The sequence below is a fragment of the Struthio camelus genome, chromosome 1 (genome assembly GCF_040807025.1).
Source record: "Struthio camelus isolate bStrCam1 chromosome 1, bStrCam1.hap1, whole genome shotgun sequence".
Taxonomy (NCBI): domain Eukaryota; kingdom Metazoa; phylum Chordata; class Aves; order Struthioniformes; family Struthionidae; genus Struthio; species Struthio camelus.
Genome location: NC_090942.1, coordinates 127,660,681 through 127,682,001, shown reverse-complemented (window position 1 = coordinate 127,682,001; position 21,321 = coordinate 127,660,681). Strand labels below are relative to the sequence as shown.

Below are 21,321 nucleotides of genomic sequence, written 5' to 3'. Positions count from 1 at the left end.
CATTGATTCATTGGCCTTTTTTAGCCACAAAACGATGATAGAGGAAGTAAATCTAAATTGATTTTTAACCACATTAGCCTCCTGTAAGCACTCTTAAATCGACCCAGATGTGAAGTGGAAATTCTGATAGAGAGTAAAATGCAGTTGTATCTGTTGAATAAAACAAAGTATCAGAGACCAAGTTTTGAAGAGGCTCCAACTCTTTTTTTATTTTTCAAAAAAATCAAAAATATTGAGATAGTCTTGCTGTGCAGAGTAATAAAACAGTACTGCTTGAACAAAAGAAGAATACTAGCATAGGACCTCTGTTTACAAACGTTTATCTCCTCCTGGAAAATGAAAGATTTTCTGTGCCATTTAGACACTGATGCTGAGCAAACAAAAAAAGTCTGGTCAGCATAAAAATATAACATTCCAAAACCGTTATTTTAAACTGGGGTACATACAACTACCAAGAAGATTGTTTTACATTGCTAGGAACATATCAGTAACAAGAAACTTTGAGAGTTTTTCCCCAGTTCAATGTTTTTTTGGGAAAGGGTCAAGGGAAATTTACGGTAATGCATTCCTTTGCCATTTTTGTAGTAACTCTAAAAGGCTAGCTGATGAAACACCGAGAACACTTACTACATGTGTGGTGCACTTCTAGGAAGAACACAGAACACTTTGTCCAGTAAGATGATGATGATGAATTTTTTAGGATTCATAAAGATACTACACAATTCTGAAGGAACTTACGGGAGCTATGCCAATACTGGACTGGACTGGCATAAGGACTGGCATATCATATTTTGCTGCTGCTAATAAAAAGTGAATAGTAAAGCAGTCAACTATCCACAGACAAACATGACTTAACAGCTACTACAGAATCTCATATCATTCAAGTCTATGCAGTTATCTGATTTTGTACTAGCTGAAACCAGGAGGATACAAATAGATTAAGTGGAGAAAACAGAAATCACTTGTGGACTCAATGCCTTCTGCTTATTTAGACTTTTATACCATATACTACCTGAAAATCTTAAGACTGAGCACCTAAGATATGGTATCTGATACATCTGACATAACCACATTTATTTAAGAAAATATTGTGACAATTCATATTCTGTTACGGAAGAAAAATCCTCCAAGGAAGAAGAATGAGATCATAACATGAGATTGCTCTATTAAATCACTGACCTGCTGGGTTTCACTGCTTCTCTAATTGCATCATAATCATGCAAACATGTTGGACTGTTTCCTGTCTACACTCTGTTCCATAAAAGTTTCATTTATAAATCGCGATGATCTATAACTACTGTCTATATTGAGAGAATTTCGTCTTAAATTACCTACTTTGAGTGCATCAAATGAATACCACTTTAGCAAGATTTTCCCTTTCTGATCATAAGAATCCCAAGAAAAGAGAACTTCAGGGATTGGTAGCTCATGAAAACAATTTCCTGTAATTCAGAAGATGACACATCTTGATTCTTATCCATTGCCTCACAGCCTACAGGCAAACGTAACAGAACAAAAAGCATTTTCTTACATTTTCCCTTTTGGTCTTATGCAAAATAAGTTATGGCTACGTCTATTGGTTTTTGTAGTTTGATAATGATTAAACTTCCTTAAAAATAAACTCCACTGGATTGTTAGTTGATAAATTACCCAGTCATTTTCTTAAAATCCATTCCACAGATATTTTCATTAGCGATATCTAGTATCGTCTTGTTAACACGGGCTCTCTAAACTTCTGTTAAATAACCCTCTATTTGCCTGAAAGGACACTGTAGTTATAATTCTGAACAATGCAAGTTTACCTTTGACTTACGTCAAAAGATTGGGACTGATCTACTCTCCACACTTAAAATTTAGTTTACCTTTACCACAAAAAAATTCCCCAAATGTTCTTCTAAAAAGTTACGCACACTGGAAAAAAAGATTTCCCTTGGGTAACTTAGAAGAATTCTAAGGTCCCAATAAAGCAAAAACTATTCCCTAGGAGGCATGCTTAGGAGACATGGCTTTCTATTTGTGTTCTCCTGGGATATACACAATCTGGGCTTGTCGGGCACAGGTGTATCAATGTGAAAAGGTAAGACAAAATGGCATATATGCATGAAAATAAGAAAAAACAAAATGATAAAAAAGCTAAGTAAGCCCTGAATATTTTAGATACAGCAACTCCCATTTTAAGAGAGCAATACTATCACAAAAGAGTGACCATCACGTATATTGAAGAGTTTCTGCATAATGGCTTGTTTTTTGTACGCAAGATTAAGGGAAGAATCCCATCAGTTGAACTTTACTACAGGTATATTACCTTGAATATCGACATGCTTTTTCTAAAAGAAAATTTTCTTTTTCTGGTTTGAAAGATAAAATACTCCAAATAACACAAAATAAGGAAAGATAAAAAGCATTTCTGTCCTTGAATATCAGGATAATAATCTACACAGAGATTTACACTAGAAACGAGTATATTCTGCTTGGGTATTGTGCCAATACATATTAATTACCTAGATACAGAAAGGTTAACAAGCGTTGCACTTTTTTGTAACTATAAGACAGTGCATTTCCAGTAGTGGTAAAATTTTTGAGATTTACTGAACACCAAGATAATTTAGGAGCACAGGGATTTCTCAGGTCAGTAAGAGAATCTTTGTGCCACAGCAGCTTTCATTCAACTGAGCATTTCTTCTTTGATATGTAACGCCTGAAAAGAATCATCAAATACAGCAAATGACATGCTGCAAGGGAAATAATTTACTATGTTAAGCAGAATTAATGGTTTTAACTAAAATTTAGGAAAAGAATGTGACAGTGAAAAGGTTGGGTATTATACTGCTCATAAACTTCTGTGCAAGTAGAGCATTTCTATTTCATTTAGGATACAACCGACAAGTATGTAGTGCCTGTAATTTTTTAAAATTATTATTATTACAAAACAAAACCTATCTACAGGGCATAATACTATAGCTTAGTTCATACAAATATGTAAGTAAACAATTTGTTACAAGAAATTTACTGTCTGGTTCAAACAGACAATACAGTTAACCTTCATATAACACATGGGGTATTAATACAAAGTTGAAGAAATAATATCTTGCAAGTGCTGAATAGGTGATTCTTCTAGTAATATACCCTCAGAACGGATTCTGGAGGAGAAAAGAATTGCTAGACAAGAGATGCGGTCCGAAGTGTAAAGACTGTAATGGAAGATGAGAAGAAAGAGATAAGGAGGAAACTTGAGACAAGTAGTAGAACTGAGACTTTATACGGTATACCAATGAAGTGGAATTAACGTAGGTATCCCTGGAGGTAAGGAAGACAGCTTAAATTTGAAGCTGAAAGTAAGAAGCATGAATGAAAAAGCTACAAGTGGAAAATGACAGTTGAGAGAGAGAGAAAATATGAAGGCAGACTAATGCGGCAGAGGTTTAGACAGATGAGGCAAAAGTTGACCAACAGGAAAAGAAATATTGTACTGATGAGGATTAAGAAAGAGAAGATTCTATAAATACTGCAGATAGAACCAGAAAGGACTCAAGACATTTTTACATAAAAAAAGGAAAGACGGGCATTGATAACGCAAAGAGGTTGAGCATGTGAACGAGCGGGATCACAGAACAGTAACAGGAAAGGAAGGATACGACAAATTCTTTTTTTCCCAAGTTGAACTTGAGTTTTTTGTGAGATAGCTGGTAGTCTGAGAGTAAAATGTTAAGTGATTAGCTCCAGAAGAGCAGCTGAAACAGAAGACAAGGATAAAGTTGCTCAATGAGAATAAAAAGAGAGAAAATGAGAGAAATATGAACAGAAGTATAAGAACTATCACTAAAAAAAGTAGTGGCAGAGGTACAGAAAACAGTATTGGAAGAGAAGAAACCAAAAGAATATGAATACTTTGAAAAACAGTGTAAAAGCAACATAAAGGAATGATCTTAGTATTAAGGAAACAATAGTACCTTTAATGAATGGATATTTTCCTAGAAAAAGATGTGTCTAGGTTTCTAGGTAGTAAGAAATATCTAGGATATTAGATTTATCTGGAAAAGAATGGAAACTGTTAGTGTGCTTATACTGGGCTTGCCTTTTATTTCAAAGAACATATAAAAGCCAAAACGACACACATCTTAAAAGAATTAGATTAGGAAAGCTGAGGTTTTGCAGAAGCACTGAACTGAAAGGAAATTATCCCTTTTGAAGAAAAAAAACCCCACTAATGAAATCTTTTGTTGTGGTCCCCTATTCTGGCAATGAAAGCATCAGAAAACTGATTGGGTCTTCATCTGTGCAGGATGAGTAAAGCATAACCCTATTGTCTGGAACAATATGGAAGGCAGCTAGAGGAAATAAAATTCACAAAAAAGAAAACACAGTCAAAAATATACATATGTATCACGATATTGATGTCTTATGCAATACTTAGAATGAAATATAAAAACACAGAAAAGAGTCACATGTGATAACTAATAGAATTTTTCTATTAATCAGAGTGTAGGATTCTGACAGAAATTGTCAAGAACCACAGGGGAGCATTAAGTCAATTGCTTTGACATACTTTTCAATCTTGGTATCACTTTTATCTTATTTGGTTTGTCATGTGTGGACAAATTACGCCATGGATTATAGAAATATGGAAAAATCATCGCATCTTTCAACTTTAATTTGATCAAAACAGTGTATGAGTCACGTTTGGAGGGATTTAATATTCTGTATATACAGAGTATATATGTAATGTACACATAACAATGAAGTATAATTGATTAGCTGTTTAGGTTAAGTGTGTGCATTTAAAAAGTTAACAAATCTTTACTGAAAGATTATTTTTGAGTTCTTACTTTATAGGCCAGGCTGTGTTGGAAGAAAAGAATCCTCCAGTACAACATGCACAGTATTCTATAACTTTGAAGGAAAAAAATCCCCACTAAATTTCTTACCTCCAGCAACTAATCCAGACTCTCCTAACTGAATTGCTACCCCAAAGCCACCAAGCTTTACAGGGGCTGAATTCTCTTTTGAGGCAAGCAACACACAGTGTGGCTGAAAAGAAGAAACAGACAGATTATTACAATACTTGACAAGTATAATTTGCTTTTTAGAAAATATCTTCATAACTTAGCAAAAAGAAGTTAAGAGTTTTTGTTTTTTGAATGGAATTTTTAATTTCAGGTTTTTTTGGCATGAACTCCTCTCTGTTGGTTTCCCTTTTAACTGCCCCTTTCAAGACTTATCAGTACTCAGACAGAACACAAAGTGAAATTGTAAGAAAATGGAGATAAAGATGAAAGTCGGTCAAGAATTTCTTTCTTGTTATTACCTTTTCTTTTAACCTTTCACACTTAAGCCTTACACTGTTCCAATTCTTCAGTTAAAGCTATAACACACACTATTCTTCACACAAAGAATATAAAACACTCTTTTGGGCCTTAATCACAGACTTCATCATCGAGCTTCCAACTGCAGAAAAGAAAAGGAGTGTCCCTACGACATTTCTAACAAATGTTCCAGTAAGGTGGAAATTGTTTAGGTCTTCAAACTGGATTCCCTGCACAATTGTACATGCCTTTAATTTTCTACATTCTGCCCATCAATAACAGTGAGATGCAAAATATAAAAACAGAAAAATATACTACTACTATTTGCAAGGGTAGAGATTGGGGGTAGGAGGAAGCAGCATATAAGCAAATCTGGTAGTCACAGTGTAGTATTTAATACACATAACTAACATACTGTAATTAATGTAAAGCTGCTTCCAACATTTGCTCACAGTATCCTTTGCACAGTCAGCCATATTAGAGTATTTATAAGGACAAATGTCAAATCAGTGCACTGCTTCTTGAGAATACATTACCACATAAACTACAAAGCTAGGTTCTCAAAATAGATAACACATTGTTATCATTTAACACTGTCAGAAGACAGAAGCACGTGGCCACCAGCGAGATTTTCTTTTGCACTAGTCCTCCTGCCAGAAACTTCTCAGAGAATTTTCAGTACTTTCAGTGAATAAAGCAGCTACTCATTACAGAATCACCACGCTACAGAGAGATTTTGGGTAAAAATCACATTGGGTGGTGACTGAACTAAACTGCTTAAATATGAAAACGCATAATTACAACCTTCCTGCATGAATGGTTGAGTAAACTGTGGAAGAATCCATGTAAAAGTTCTGGTATGTATTGGTGTGCACCAGCTGAAAAGTATGGCTTTAATCTAGGTTGTGGGACCATTTTGTAAAATCCCCATACGTGATCTACAAGAACTTTTACAAAATGAGCTTACTAAGTTAGATGTTAGGCTAGAAGAAAATAATTATCGTATCAGAAGACTCTAAAAAAGCAGCACTTCCCCACAGTCCACTCCATATAGTCACAGCAGACCCACAAATTGTTTCCTCTGACACTTTCTTACTATTTACTTCTTGATATGGCAGAGCACTTGAATTTTTGACATGAATGTTTATATAAATAACTGACAGAAAATATATTAACATATTTTTCCAATGCTTTTACACATCTTGGCCCTATTGAATAAGATTATTATAACATACTAACAGCAATCCTTCTATGCCAAGCTAGAAAATAATAGGCTTGGCTTTATTTTTTCTAGTTCAGTTGAACCTTGAGCAGGACTTAGAAGGCTTAAAAAATAAATCGGGAGATCATTCTGATCCAAGTATTTGTGCCACCCAGAGGTAATTAGGAACATGGCTATTCCAACAATAGAGCATGATGAATGTAAAAAGATTGCTCCAACTATGGTCTGTGGTCGCTGAGGATAAAATTAATTTCTGAAAGAATGCCGAGGCAGCTTTGAAACAAAATAAAACAAAACAAAAATTCAGAGCTTTGGGCCGGACTAATGTGAAGGAACTACATGGCTGAATCTCGCTACCTGCAAAGTTATCATCTGTAACCATCCATGTTTTCCTTAAAAAAAAAAAAAAAAAGTTGTAAAATAACAAGCAGCTTCAAGAAAGAAATCTTAGCCTCTTTGAAAATCTAACTAAAATCTGCAGAATACCCTACAAACTTGATTCCTAGACAGATGACATATTAAGAATGCCAGTATGGGAATTCTCATTTCAAATACTAAGTAGAGTATTAAGTCAAGATGATATTCTTGACATCAATAAATTTAGGCTACCATCTATTAGCACTTACAGAAACCCTTTTTAAATTTGTGATTTAAAAACATAATTTTCAATCTCTTACATCCTATTCAAAATGGTATTATCTCTGACTATTTTATTTTACTTCTGCCTAACTGAAATTATTATACTGCATAGTCTGGACACTTTCATATTCTATCACCATTGTCATTAGATCGAAAGAAAAGATCAACCTCAAATTTCTCACCCAAGGCAGAGGGGAAGACGGACAGATGTTATCTACACCAATAAAAGGAAAAGATGGTATTTTAATAAAGTGTTGATATATTTTTACCCTACACTTTTAAAAAAGTGATACTGTTTTGATGAGAGAATTAAAAAGATAGCTTGTGCCAACACAAGAAAAGGAAGCCACCGAAACTGGTCACCAGAAACAAAGTTTCTATAAAAAACTAAATCCTCCAATTCAGAGTGAAATTCCAAGACCGTTTCTGTTTTTTAAACAGAACCTCCCCTAACAAAGTCCAAATTAACATCCAAATCAGTATTTTCAATAAACTGAGTTTTGCTAGTTAAAAATACCTTTAAAAAAAAATACAGTTGCAACACCAGTTAAACTTCCCCTTGTTGCTACTTGCAGTGTGTCAGCTGATTCTTATCACTTTTGTAGAGAAGCTGGCGCTTTAACTTTCTAATAAGAGGACATGCATGTTACTCCTTCCTTTCTTCAACAGTGGTTTTGAAAAAATCAGCAGAAATTCTTAATAAACAGTAAGTAGTTTCCTTTTAAATTCAAATATAGTAAAACAAATTTCTATTAAAGTACAAATTACAGATGTACTACTGACAAATTACCTTCAAAACTTTAATATACTTAGATTCAAGCCTCTTGTTGATAGGCGAAAATACTTAAGATATGTTAGAAACATTATAGCTTTTAGCATCTGCAATGTAATTGATTTTTCCATCTGAAACTACCTAAGTCATTATATGTCAAGGGTTTTATAAAATAGCAACATAAACAAGAAATTAAAGTGGAAGAGATCTTTGGAGATGTGCTTGAAAGCATTGAGTTTTTTAATCAGATGAAACTTCTAAAACTATTTCTAGCTCAGACAATACTAAATAGCAAATATAATAAAGCAGCAATCTTCATAAGACTGCTCACACAGTGCAGACATACTCAATGTTATTATAAGATCAGCCAGTATGGGAAGTTAAAGTATTTTAGGCTGTCCACTCAATAATTCAGATTCTCTATGCATAGTATTAGATCTCATTAAGATTTTTGCTTAAAACGCTGCCATTTTCATTGCTGTAGTTATACCGCACAATTAAATGTAAATATGCATTTTTAAGACCTAGTATACAGACCAGGAACTGTTTCAAATTTATGTATATGGCAAAGAGCATTTTTTCTTGTTACTGTTGTTACAGGACTTAGTTCAGATTACCAGGAATAGTTTTGTTTTTTTATGAGATTCGGAGAACAAAAAACTTGTCCCTCTAAAAAAATTCTAAATACACTTTATGTAATATTTTATCGATACGCCACATAAATTAAGTTCAGAATTTATATTAATACTAACCAATCTTAGCTATTGAAAAAGCTTATTACTATTCTGCTCTCTTAACCACACTTTTTTTTTTGGTTTTCCTTTTTTGGTCAAAGCTGATTTTTATCTTCTAAGATTGTACCTTCCTGGCCAAAAATAAGCTCACTGAAATTAGAAACTTTATGAAAACATGAACAATGCAAAAACAATCTGTTTATCACAGCATTAGTGTGATCTCAAGCTACTATTATTTTCCTTGCACAACTCTCAACAGTCAACAAAAGTAGAAAGCTTAAATTTATATGAAGATATTATTAAAAGCATGCTATTGTAATATTAGGAACTCGCACAGTGTTATGTATAGCCAATGATATAACTGAGTAGCTTTCACTTACAACAGCAATTAGCAGTTGCTAACCAGTGACTTGCATGAAAGAGATACTGAATACCTACCTAAAATTAATACTGTTAAGTTTAGTATCCTTCCAATGTATGTATCTTGTATCAACACTCAGAATACTTAACTTAGCTATGCTTCCACTTTTTTGCATCTTAATTAAAAGTGTTCTCACTCTCATAGTCACTGGTCACGAAAGCCAATTTTAACAACAGAACTTCATAATGTTTTAAAATTATTTATACTTATGGGTCAAGCAAAAAATGTAAGAATTCCTAAAATTTGCAGCAAAATATAAATGTTTATTTCAAAACAAGATAGTCATAGTTAAAAGAAGCAATTATCAGAATCATCATCTCCATGAGTACTCTGTACTTGTCAATCTGTTTTTGCCCACTTTACATGAAAAAAAACAGGGAACTGATTTTTCTAGGATTACATCATCTCATGACATCTGGCTGACAGTCCTTCTACTCAGCAACAATTAGCCAGCTCAGGTCAATTCACTTTTTTAGTTATTGCCTAATTTGCATTTATGCAACTTCAGAAAGTGTATGCAATAAAGCAAGCAGACATATTAAAGTGTTTGGTGATTAATTCCTATAATTTCTCTTTACATCTCTACAGAACAGCAAAGACAATCCTAACAAACGATGGCTGCAACTTCAGCTGATTTTCTGAACATTCTTCCATACAGGGAAGTCATCTGGAGTAACCAAACTGACCTAGCCAGAAACTTCTCAGAAATCCAAAACAATGCCAGTTGTCCATTAAATGAAGATTCGTTGTCATTTGCTTTAATACTTTTTTACTCCATTATTTTTGTCATTGGATTGGCTGGAAATATCATAGCCCTGTGTGCTTTCCTCTGCATTCACCAGAAAAGGAACTCTATACAAGTTTACTTACTAAATGTAGCTATTGCAGACCTTCTGCTGATATTCTGTCTTCCATTCCGAATACTGTATCACATTGCCAGAAACACCTGGATGTTTGGATTGATTTTATGCAAGATTGTAGGGACTCTATTTTATATGAACATGTATATTAGCATAGTGCTGTTGGGACTAATTAGTTTAGATCGTTATGTAAAAATAAATAAGTCCGTGAAGCGTAAAATGTTAACTACTACACGAAGTATATATATTTGTTGCACAGTGTGGGCACTTGCACTGATAGGATTTATAATAGTAGTCGCACCATCTTTCTTTACGAGTGAAGAAGGCAATTCTACTATGTGCTTTCATTACAGAAATAAACACAAGGCAAAGACAGAAGCAATTTTAAATTATATTATTGTTATCATTTTTTGGATAGTTTTTTTCCTTTTGATACTTTCATATGTTAAAATTGCTAAGAACCTTCTGAGAATTTCTAAGAAAAGAGCTAATTTTCCTAATGCAGGAAAATACACCCAGACAGCAAGGAATTCCTTCATCGTACTCATTATTTTCACCATATGTTTTGTTCCTTATCATGTGTTCCGATTCATCTACATTACATCACAATTACAAAATCCATCTTGCTACTGGAAGGAGATCATTCACAAATGCAATGAGGTTATGCTTATATTTTCATCTTTTAACAGCTGCTTAGACCCAGTTATGTATTTCCTAATGTCCAGAAGTGTGCGTAAGACTGTATTTCAACTTATTTGTAGAAGACTTCATGGGGATTCAACCGTAAATTTAGAAAGTACTTCAGAAATGCAACTTGGACAATATACACAAGAGCGATTATCTACTATCACTCCCTATTCAAGTTCTTTAAAGAAGAAGTCTCTCACCTGATCGTTTAAATTAGCAGATAATGACTTCTCTTTGTCTTTTTAGGATGTCAATTTAAGATGTACCAAGGTAATACTACACAGCTACTAATCCTGCCTCTTTCTTCCTGTTGAGAAATGAGAAGTCTTCTGTTCATGAAAAGGAGAAGTGACTTTTTAGAAGTATTTTACTTTCTTTATCCAAGAAAACAACTTTAAGGAAGCTTCCCATTTTATCTCAGACATCTTCTACTGAACTAATGTAGAACACTAACTCTTTGGGGAGATTTCCACAAAGTGGTTTTAACCTGTATATACAAAGAATCTTGTACATACACAGTAGTACTGCCAATTGTGTACGTAAACAACATGACTTTTGCAAAAGTAATGCTTCCGTGTCCTATTCAAAAGGGCTATGTTACTTATTATGGATTTCCTATATTCCTCTGTTTTAATAGGTTTCAGAGATCAATGTTTTTACTGCATTTATAGAACTATTTTTTTCAGGCGAATATTTGAGAATTTAGCAATGTACATGGCTTAGCAATGAGCTAAGAATAAGACAGCCACTAATTCAGTTATTACAGAAGACACACTGTTTTATTAAACAGCAAAATTAAAATATTCACGCCTAAGCTCTTTATTATATTTCCAACATTTTTATGAATGTCAAGGTCAAATATCTCAGGAAAAGCAAGCAAGGAGTTAGGAAAATCAGAAGTTCACGAAGGAGAGAGGCCAAAGGTATTTTCAATTAGCTAAGATCTCCTTCAAATTTTGACTGACAAATTTGGTAACTTCAGCTACAAAAGAATAGAAAAATTAGCCCTTGTGAACCTCTGAAGCATCAGCTCTGACCTTTGTTCGGACTCCTTGTCCTTAACTCCACCTAGATCTTAAGGCTAATGCCTACTCTAGATTTCCAAAGCTACTCATTTCAATTGCACATTCCCTTTGGCAGAGATGTTTTCTGTTTTCACGTGATTAAAACAATCTTGGTAACTGCTGATGCTATGTAAACAGTAATACAACAGCAAATATACCTTACATGCAATTATATTCTCAGATTAAAACCAAGCAGTCTTATGCATTTAGACTAAACTAAAATTTCAAACTGCTCCATCATTTAAAAAAAAGGGGGGGGGGGTGGAGGGTGCTAGTCCTTAAGACTTGCAATGAGAGGCAGTTAAGCGAAAAAGAATTTATTTGTCTAGCATGACAGGACAGAAAGATGAACAAATTACATAATAGATGTTAGCTCTATAAAATAAGGTTTTATTATGCTAAACACATACAACCAATACCGCTCAGGTAAGCTGCTGTACAGAGGTGGATATGACTATTAATATGACTATTAATAAACTAATGGATTATGTGACTTTCTTAAACATTTCAACATAAATTTAAGATATTTTAATAGTAATTTCTGATTTATTCTCACAATAACTTGTGCTATACTTTTTCAGAATCTTTCATGCATTATCTCATCATCCTATCATATGTACATTGGAGCAGGAACTGTCTTGACTTTGTACAGTGTATTTGTACAGTGCCAAAAATAGCATGTTCCTTGTCCTTTACAATTGAAGGCATTATAATAATACAAGAAGTTACATCAGCTCTGATAAACCTAGTGCAGTTTAGAAACCAGCAGTTTTACAAGATATAGGCACCATCTCATCGTTCTTTTCTTACCTGTGTTTGCTCTAATTTGAGTGGCTATTGGATGACAATGATCACCAAGGCCACTGGAAGACTGGAACAAAGTGTAACTTCTAAAATTCTTTTAAAAAGTGCAATCTCTTTAAATTAGAACTTATTAAAAGGATTTTTTTGTCCATGGACACAGCAGTATTGAAAAAATAGACTGAGATCGCTTTGGAGGATTAAGTAATAGTATAGGGTTTCAATGCTACAAATGAAGTACACTCTTAAAGCCAAAACCAAATAGCAATGTGTTCCCTAGGAAAAAAAAAAAAAAAGTGATCTGGGTGTGTTCTGGTCCCTCATATACGTATCATTAGGTAGGCTTTTCTGTTTTAATAATTTTAATGGTGAAATCTATTACCTATTATATACAAGAGTAAAGTCTTAAATGCCCATATCTATTTATATTGATCAGATATGTTCTACATCAGGGCCATTACTTATGGCTTTTAGAGAAGAAGCATCAAGGAAGCCTCGTGTACTATCAATAGATAAGGTTTTAGATCATTTAGAAGAAAATCATTTTAGAAGAAATATTGAAGAGTAACACTTCCACAGGACAATATGCTAGAGAACAAAATTTTTTAAAAGCATTTCAGTACTGGATCACTTAACCATCACTTAAATCAGCTTCAGTACATGAGCAATGAAAAGTAAATATGACCCAAATCTTTTTTAAGAATTTTCAGAAGCTACAGTCTAATGTTTGTATTAGGCAAATAACGCAAATTAGGCACCTATTAAAGACAGATAAATTAGGCAAGCATAGGTGTATGCCAGGGAAGAGCAAATAGAGATTTCTGAGGGAAGACATGTACCAGAAAGTCAGTAAGCAGAGGAGCTCTCTACAGAGGATGAGAAGCACTACGATAAAAGTGATCTGGTGTACCTGGACTTTGAGCAAGTCACTTTACTAAAGACTCTTAAGTAAACTAACTTGTTAGATGATAACTCTTGTTTTAGAACTAGTTAAAAATTGGAAAGAAAGGCTAAAAATATGGGGTCTTTTTAGTTCATAATGTTCCCCAAGAATCTGCACCTGGACCTGTTTATGAATATGTTGAACACTACAATCTGGAATGAGTGAGAGTAATGGGATAACAAAGTTTCCAAACAGTACAGGGTAGACCAGCCTAGAAGATAGGTTTAAGATATCATCTCTCCACTCGAAAGCAATCCAGCAGCAAAAGGACTGTTAAAGCTATGAGAAAAGGAACTGAGAAGTCATTGTGCCGTTATATAATTCATATGGTACAGATTCTACACAAGAATACATTAACTAAAACAACTCTTCAGCTCAGAAATGAAAGCCTGAAGGGGGACACAACAGGTCTACGAATTCAGCTATGGCATGCAAGAGTGGATGAGGAACAACTATATGCTCTTTGACACAAGTGTGAGAGTAAGGGAGCAGCGGTTAGAATGATAAACAACCCCCTAAAACAACCAAACAAGTGGAAATACCTTATTACAGAATTCCACAATTGTGGACATCAGCGCTTCAAAATGTTAGAGGCCAAATGTATGAACTGGCTCAGAAAGGGATCTGAATCCAGACAGCATCATCACATAGGAAATGATTACTACTGAATAAAAAACAAAGGCATGTCTCAACTCTATTTTCATATTTAATCTTCAAGGATTTTTCTTTATTTTTTACTTTTTTTTTTTTTTTTAAATCAACCTGTCCCAGCTTTGAAGGTAAAATGTCAGGTTCTGCAAACCAATATTATTGAAAAAGAAATAATCCTGAAGCATCTTTGGAGGTATGGTAAAAGTTACGCTGGGACATTTTAAATGACCATACTATCAGCACTTTAATAGTGTTTTTAACTGCTTGTCTTAGCAGTGCTTACAAAGTACTGTGAGGGCCAGCTATAGCAATTGAGTCTTTAGCTGAATTCCAACATCAAAATCATTCCATTTATGCCCACAGAGAGTCACAAGTACAACAAGAGACTTGATAAATCATTCAGACCCCTTTTTCTTACATTTCATATGACACGTAATAAATAAAGTTGTGACATTTCATTTGTACAATATGTACTTTGCAGCCATTGAATAGTATACAGGTTTCAGTAGCTTTTTTGTTAGACATCAACACTATTACAAGTTGTAGAACAGTCAATTTATGTCACTTTTACAGAAAATCACTTGTATGCCACTGATACTCTGGGATTATTCCTGGAATAATGTTGCTCTTTCTGTAAATAGTGGCTGACTCAATATATGCATACCCTGCAGGAAACTCATTTTGCTTCTTTACTCAAGTCAAATTCCAGTTGGTGCACCAAAGTGTCACCTCTTTTTTTTTTTTAAAGTATGTAAAAAAAACACATATTCTTCATTAGCATAAACACTAGTTATATATATAAACAAAATATATGGGCTTTCTATTTGCCTGTACAACACAGTTGTCAATACAGTTTTCATATAAAAACTGACTCTGAAGCTAAAAATAAGGAATATCATGACCAATACAGAGCTGCTGCTTTTTTAAAAAAACAAATACAGTAAAGGAGAGCTCTGGAGGCTGCAAAAGGAATTTCACTGGGGAAAAAACCGTACGCGGTATTTTGCATTAAAGACCTGCAGTATAAAAATTTGGAAAGATGATTTTTATTCAACCTAAGTTTTCCAGCTTGAAAGACATTGTTTTCTTTGCGTTTTATGTATGTAAAAAGACTACCTGGAACCTGTGAAACACTTATGTTTGCATATTTTATAACAGCCAAAGAATTGAAGCCATGGGTGTGCAATGTAACCCCATTTCTATACCACTAAGAATACTAGAAATGCCACAGAGTTATATTGCATACACTCATAATTCATCAAACAAAATAAGAATGTGTGTTTCGATCTATTTTGCTGAGCCACAGTGTAGTTCCAAAGCTGGTGAAAATAAATCATTAATGAACAGCAGTAAGTCTACCACAGACCAGCAATAGTGCTTGACTGAACTAGACTAGATCTAAAAAAGAGCTTAGAGGACTTTGCGTTGATCAGCACTTCCCACATCATTAAATACATATACTGACTATAGCTTAAATCTTCATTTCATCAATTAGGAGGAGATGTGGGCACACACTGGGTCACCCCTGCAAGGAAATGTAATGAATAGGTAGAGAGGAACTCTGATGCTCTGCAACAAGTCTCCTGATCTAGATGACAGCCAACTGAACAAAGGCGCACACCATGCTGTGCTTCTGCCTTACAGTTTATACAGCTACATGTTTGATGCATGCTATACGTTTATTCAGTGTGTTCCAGCCTACACCTAGGTTTGCCTGCTTCTCTGCACCCGATACTCAGCAGCTGCCTTCCACCTTTCAAACTGCAGACACAGAGCGCGTGCCCTTGGGCCTTCCATGACTCAGAGAGCCCTGACTGCTGTGGGAGCCAGAGGGTAACTAGAGCACTACCTTTTTACCATTCCATGTGGAGCAGCTGCTGCTGCCAACATGTGACACTCCTTAAGGAGCAGTCCTGTTCACCATCTAGTTTGTGACAGATTGACTGGGCTGTCTCCAATCATCTTCGGCAGATGAAGTGGGAGAGGCAGTGGCCAGGCAGTCTGCAAGTGGATTATTAAGCTTTTATAATCCATACTTAGCATACCGTGTAATACGATCATATATGACGAACTGAAGTATGTTTTCCCACTGTGAATTCCCTTTTTTATGTGGCTTTGGGCCACAAAATAAGTCGTCTGCATACAATATCAAAAGGCAACATGCATTCCTTATTGCCACATAAAATCCAATAACATGTACAAATTAGAAAGTGATCACCCTTTAAGAGTACCGAAAATATTAAGGTAAAAGAATGTACGTGAAGGTCATTACCAAGAACTTATTATTACCAAGAACAAATTGCATAAAAGATGCACTTGCACTGCTATCTTGCATCTCATCAAATATATTTTAAATAAAACAAAGTTAGGTGAATGGAAACAGGCCACTGAAAGAAGAATGAAGGTACTTACAACTTGGAATCAACAATATACTTCTGTTTTTTTATTTACATTATTCCATTCCTTTGTCATCCATATCACTAAATCAGCTCCAAAACTAAGTGTGATAGATTATAATTCAGTGTTACAATCGATCATCACACAATAATTGAGAAAAAATAGAGCACTATCTTCTCCCACAGCATCAGTTACGGTCACAGAATCTTAAATACTACAGGCTATAATCAACAGAATAATAACAAAACTCCCTGCTAACGGAAATTGCTCACACCATTTTTGCCATCTGGGTATGCTCTCCTCTTAGCAAATTTCCAGAATATGTATTCTTGTATCCAAAAATGGATGGAATACCACAGTAATAAGGACTTCTAAGACAGCTTAAGAGACTCTCAAATATTTAGTTAACAGAAGACTCTTTCTGCTAGAACAACTTTTTAAATATAACTATACATTCAAAAGAGAGGAGAAGAAAAAAGAAAAAACAACATAAAAGCAGCCAGTATCCTCTAAGGTGTAACCGAGCCTAACAGGAACAAGCAATAAAGTACATACAAGCTAACTGCAGTATTACAAACTAATTACTAATTCTCCACAACACGTTTCCCTCACTTAAATTTAATCTTAAATCAGATTAATTACCTAGCTTAAATAGGAGGCCAGCATACATGCCCACCATTTTAAAACAAAAATGTAAAATAATGAAACTGAACAATAAAATTCACAGTAGATCACTCAAGTGTATTCTCAGTGTGGATATTTAAATACACAGCACAACTAACAGAACAAGGATCTTACTAACATTGCAGAAGTTTTTATATGGTTATCTTCTCTGTTCTCACAAAGGAACTATTTATGAAATATGGCTTGTCATCGGCTATAACCACAGACGTTTCAGATAGAAAAAAATTCAAAAAGTCTTAAGCTCTGTAGAGCTAAATATAGCTTGCTCTGTGATCAAACCTTTCTTGTAGAGGAGGGAAACTGTCTTGTGCAAACTTCTGGATGATTTATATAAAATACTAGATTTCCTAGAGAGAAATAGATCAAGTTTTCTACAACTGATTGGTAATCCTAGAACATCACATCAACTGTAAACTGCTTCCACAGAAGCCATCATCTGACCAGATGTATGTAATCTATTCATTTGGTCACTTAAACGAGGATAGATATGGATACTACTATATCATTACAGACGGCTTCAGGGAACAGCCAGTTGGCTTTGTGCAAATTCTTGGAACTGAACAAAGTTAAACGGCATTGAAACCAGTTTTCACCCATAAAATACCGAACTTCTTTTTCATTCTGGGAAGTGGGCAGTCTTAAAGAGAATGACAGTAACAACTCCTCCACCCCTAAAAGGAGGAAAGCACTGTATAAAGCACTGTAATCTACTTCTGTGCCGTAGCTTCATAAGCAAAAGGCTGTTACAATCGCTCTTCCACACTATCTCCTTCTCTTTATTCTTCTAATGGAGTCACATCTGGACTCAAAGTCTTTGCTGCACAGACCACATCGCTGGTTGGAACTTTAAATGGTTAGCTGCTTGTTGACTCTGTAAATTAAAGGTGTAAATTCTGAAAACCTACCTATGATGGACAGATACTTTTCTTATATGTACTTTCCAGATTTAAACATCATCCTTTTCATTGCAGCAGTGGAGATATAAAGGAAGTGCTTCAAACAGCAATATTTCCTCTCTGCAAAGGAAGGTGCTTGCAGCTTGCATAGGTAAGGCTAAAACTATTATTTCTTTGTTTCATCTGACAAAAACTGGGAATTGACACAGAAACGAGCATTAAATGTCTAAACAACTGAATTCAACAGTTACTGAACAGTGAGTTTAACTCAGTGATAAAAGAACTTAATACATTTTGGCTCAGCCATCTATATGGGACTGGCAGTACGACAGAACAGCTACAAAATAGTTAATTTTCACACTGTAAAACACGAACAATTTGCTCAGCACAGTTTTTAAATTTTGTCTAGTCTACTTGGCTTGTCTGGGCTTTTTATCACAGTTATACAGAATGCGCTTCAGTATCTGAGTTCAGTTTCTTATAACTTTCAAAAAAAGAGTATCATCAATTTTTAAGTTTGGAATTTGTTAGAATTTTTTCCATATGCTTTTATATGGAATAAAAGCTCACAAGGATACACGTCACTAAATTTATTTCTGTACAACAAGAGAATTTGTCTTCACTACAGGTTTGTAAACTGAAATGCTAGTTTTTATATGCAGTCATTTTACAGAGCTTTAAACACCCAATAGATTTTATTTCTTATTTACAGTCTGGAAATTAAGAATAAATTGAAAACTGAACTTGGAAGAAAATAAATATATTGCCATTTTCAGCAATCACTTCATATATTTAGAAATATTGACTAGATTGTTTATGCAAAATATATATCTAAGACCATTGCTTGAACAAAGTGACATTAGATACTGACAGTCTTTACAGTGAGCACAAAATAAATGTAACTAGCCAGATTCCAGAATCACTTACAGCTGTATTTCTTATTTAAATGGAGGCATGGAATACTCCATTCCTGCAGTTAAAGTAATACTTTGCACTTATTTTGCATACTTAACTTAAAATGGTTGAGAATTGGTTCCCAAAGCAGGCTACAGATGTTCAAAAAGACTGAGAAAAATTGAGATCACACAAAGTATTGTCAGGTCCTAGCTTAAACTTTCTGTTTCCTCATTTATGTTATCAGACCCTATGCACATAAAACCCTGGGGTTTTGATATGGGCCAGCTTTTAAAGGTAAAATCTGTCAGTGAAAAAATGCCCAAAGAGTAACATCATGCAAATTCAGTATGGCCAAACAGGAGTTAGCAATGCCGAAAAGTAGGGGAGAAAAAGGAAGTTAAAATAAGAACAACAAATAAAAGAGATGGTTACAGAAAAATAATTCATTCAATTGTCTTTCAGCTCTGACCGTTCATTCAAGGAAAACTGGCATAAATGAGAAATTCAACATGTCTTCAGCCATCGGTAGCTACTACTGTAGCTCTACCAATCATCTACTCTTTTCTATTTACTATTGGCAGTTTCGGAAACATTCTCTCTGCCTGGATATTTTCAAGGAAAATATCTACAAAAAGAACAAAATACATTTACCGGGCAAATCTTGTCGCTGCAAATTTACTCATATGTAGTACTATGCCTTTTCTGGCTGCCTACTTTGCAAGTGGGTATCAATGGACATATGATTCCGCAGTATGCCGAACAGCAAATCACCTTGGAACTCTCATTATGCACGTCAGTATGTATGTGACCATTACAATTTTATGTTCAACTGCTCTAAGTCAGTATGCAACACTGAAGAAAAGTAACGACCTCACACAATACTCTCAAACAGCTAATGAAAGCTTTTACAGAGGTGTACTTCAAAAGTTTCGTCAGCCAAAATTTGCTAAACACTTGTGTATCACTATATGGCTTACTGTGGTGTGCATAACTGTAACAGCTATAACATATGATGCTCAGGCAAAGGCTGTGCAAGAATTTCACAGATGCTATAATATCAGGGTAGAATCTGGTGAATATACCACAAAGATCGCAGCTTCTGTTGCTACTGCATGTTTTTTTTTATCTTTTATAACAGTATTGATGTCATACTATTCACTTACTAGACACCTGAGTAAAATACAGAAAAATACCTGCATCGGAAAGAAGCATCTTATTTACAGAACAGTTAAAAGAAACATTCTTGTCATCCAGATAATATTAACTGTCTGCTTTCTTCCATATCACATTTTTAGGCCACTTTTTTATGTTCTGCTTACAAATAAAGACTGCCAAAGGTTAAACTATCTAGTGGAAATTAAAAATTTCCTTACTTGTCTTGCTGCTGCTAAGAGCAGTTTAGATCCACTTATAACCCTTTTGCTAGATAAAAAATTTAAGAAAAGTCTGTATGGCCTGTTCAGAAAATCCACATCAAACCACCACAAACGTACAGCTGATATTTTTACTGGAGAGACCCCCCCAAATATGAACAAAGACGGAAAGATGTCAGTAGAGTAAAACTAACAATAAACTCATTTTAACTATCTACAACAAGACTTCTACGTGAAATAAGTATTTAAATAAAAAGATAAAGTATTACTTGTATTATTTTTTAAAATGATCTTGCTTGCTACATCAACATCAGACATAAATCCTACCTGTACATCCAAATGAATGCAAGTAATTTATACGCTCAACTGTGTACTATCGTTTTATCCATGCAAAGCAAGAGACATTATATTTTCTATTTAACCAATGAACAGTGTCTTCTGTCTAAATAGTCAGGGAAGAAGGCTGAAGCTAGGCTGACGTTGAGGACTCTCTCTCATTATCCACATTCCCAGCTTTCAGACAGGACTTTCCCTCATATCAAAGAATAGGATAGAACAAAGCACAGGTTCCCTGGACTGGCTAAACCATTCATCGAAGACTTAAGGAAGCAGGCACAAAGAACTAAAAACACATTCAACACGTATTTTTTTTTTTCAGAAATATTTGGCTAGAAGGCTGATTCTCCTCCCCCGCCCCCCGTTTTTTTTTTAAGGGGAACGCATCACAAGATATGCTGAAATTCTTTGATGTGTAAAAGGAAAGTTCTTAATGAGAAATGCTATTATTTATATTTACTTTATCTATGCCCATGGCATTAGAGTTTTGCTACAGTAATTGTTTTCTTGGGGATAAAAACCTATGTGAATAAATTATACACCTATTTATTTTTTATTCTAGCCTTCACAGAAAGCTTTTTTATAGCATTGTATTAAAACGGAAGAAATCTCAGAGTTAAGATTTAATTCATTTATCATTC

General features: G+C 34.5%; 3 protein-coding genes across 13 annotated transcripts in view; 2 read left to right on the top strand and 1 right to left on the bottom strand.

Moving 5' to 3' along the window:
- Positions 1–21,321, bottom strand: part of CASK (calcium/calmodulin dependent serine protein kinase) — a 242,401-nt gene that overhangs the window by 103,980 nt on the left and 117,100 nt on the right. For all 11 annotated transcript variants that reach the window (XM_068916232.1, XM_068916242.1, XM_068916252.1 and 8 more), the window contains exon 6: positions 4,926–5,028. In XM_068916232.1, the coding sequence (XP_068772333.1) occupies positions 4,926–5,028 (103 nt within the window). The remainder of the gene's footprint in view (positions 1–4,925; positions 5,029–21,321) is intronic.
- On the top strand, positions 7,747–10,983 carry GPR34 (G protein-coupled receptor 34). The gene is made up of 2 exons (XM_009679571.2): positions 7,747–7,870; positions 9,680–10,983. The coding sequence occupies exon 2, from the start codon at positions 9,706–9,708 to the stop codon at positions 10,840–10,842; it is 1,137 nt and encodes a 378-aa protein (XP_009677866.1). The 5' UTR covers positions 7,747–7,870; positions 9,680–9,705; the 3' UTR covers positions 10,843–10,983.
- GPR82 (G protein-coupled receptor 82) lies at positions 17,844–20,618 on the top strand. The gene is made up of 3 exons (XM_068916372.1): positions 17,844–18,031; positions 18,150–18,225; positions 19,434–20,618. Exon 3 carries the CDS (start codon positions 19,467–19,469, stop codon positions 20,529–20,531), a length of 1,065 nt encoding a protein of 354 aa, XP_068772473.1. The 5' UTR covers positions 17,844–18,031; positions 18,150–18,225; positions 19,434–19,466; the 3' UTR covers positions 20,532–20,618.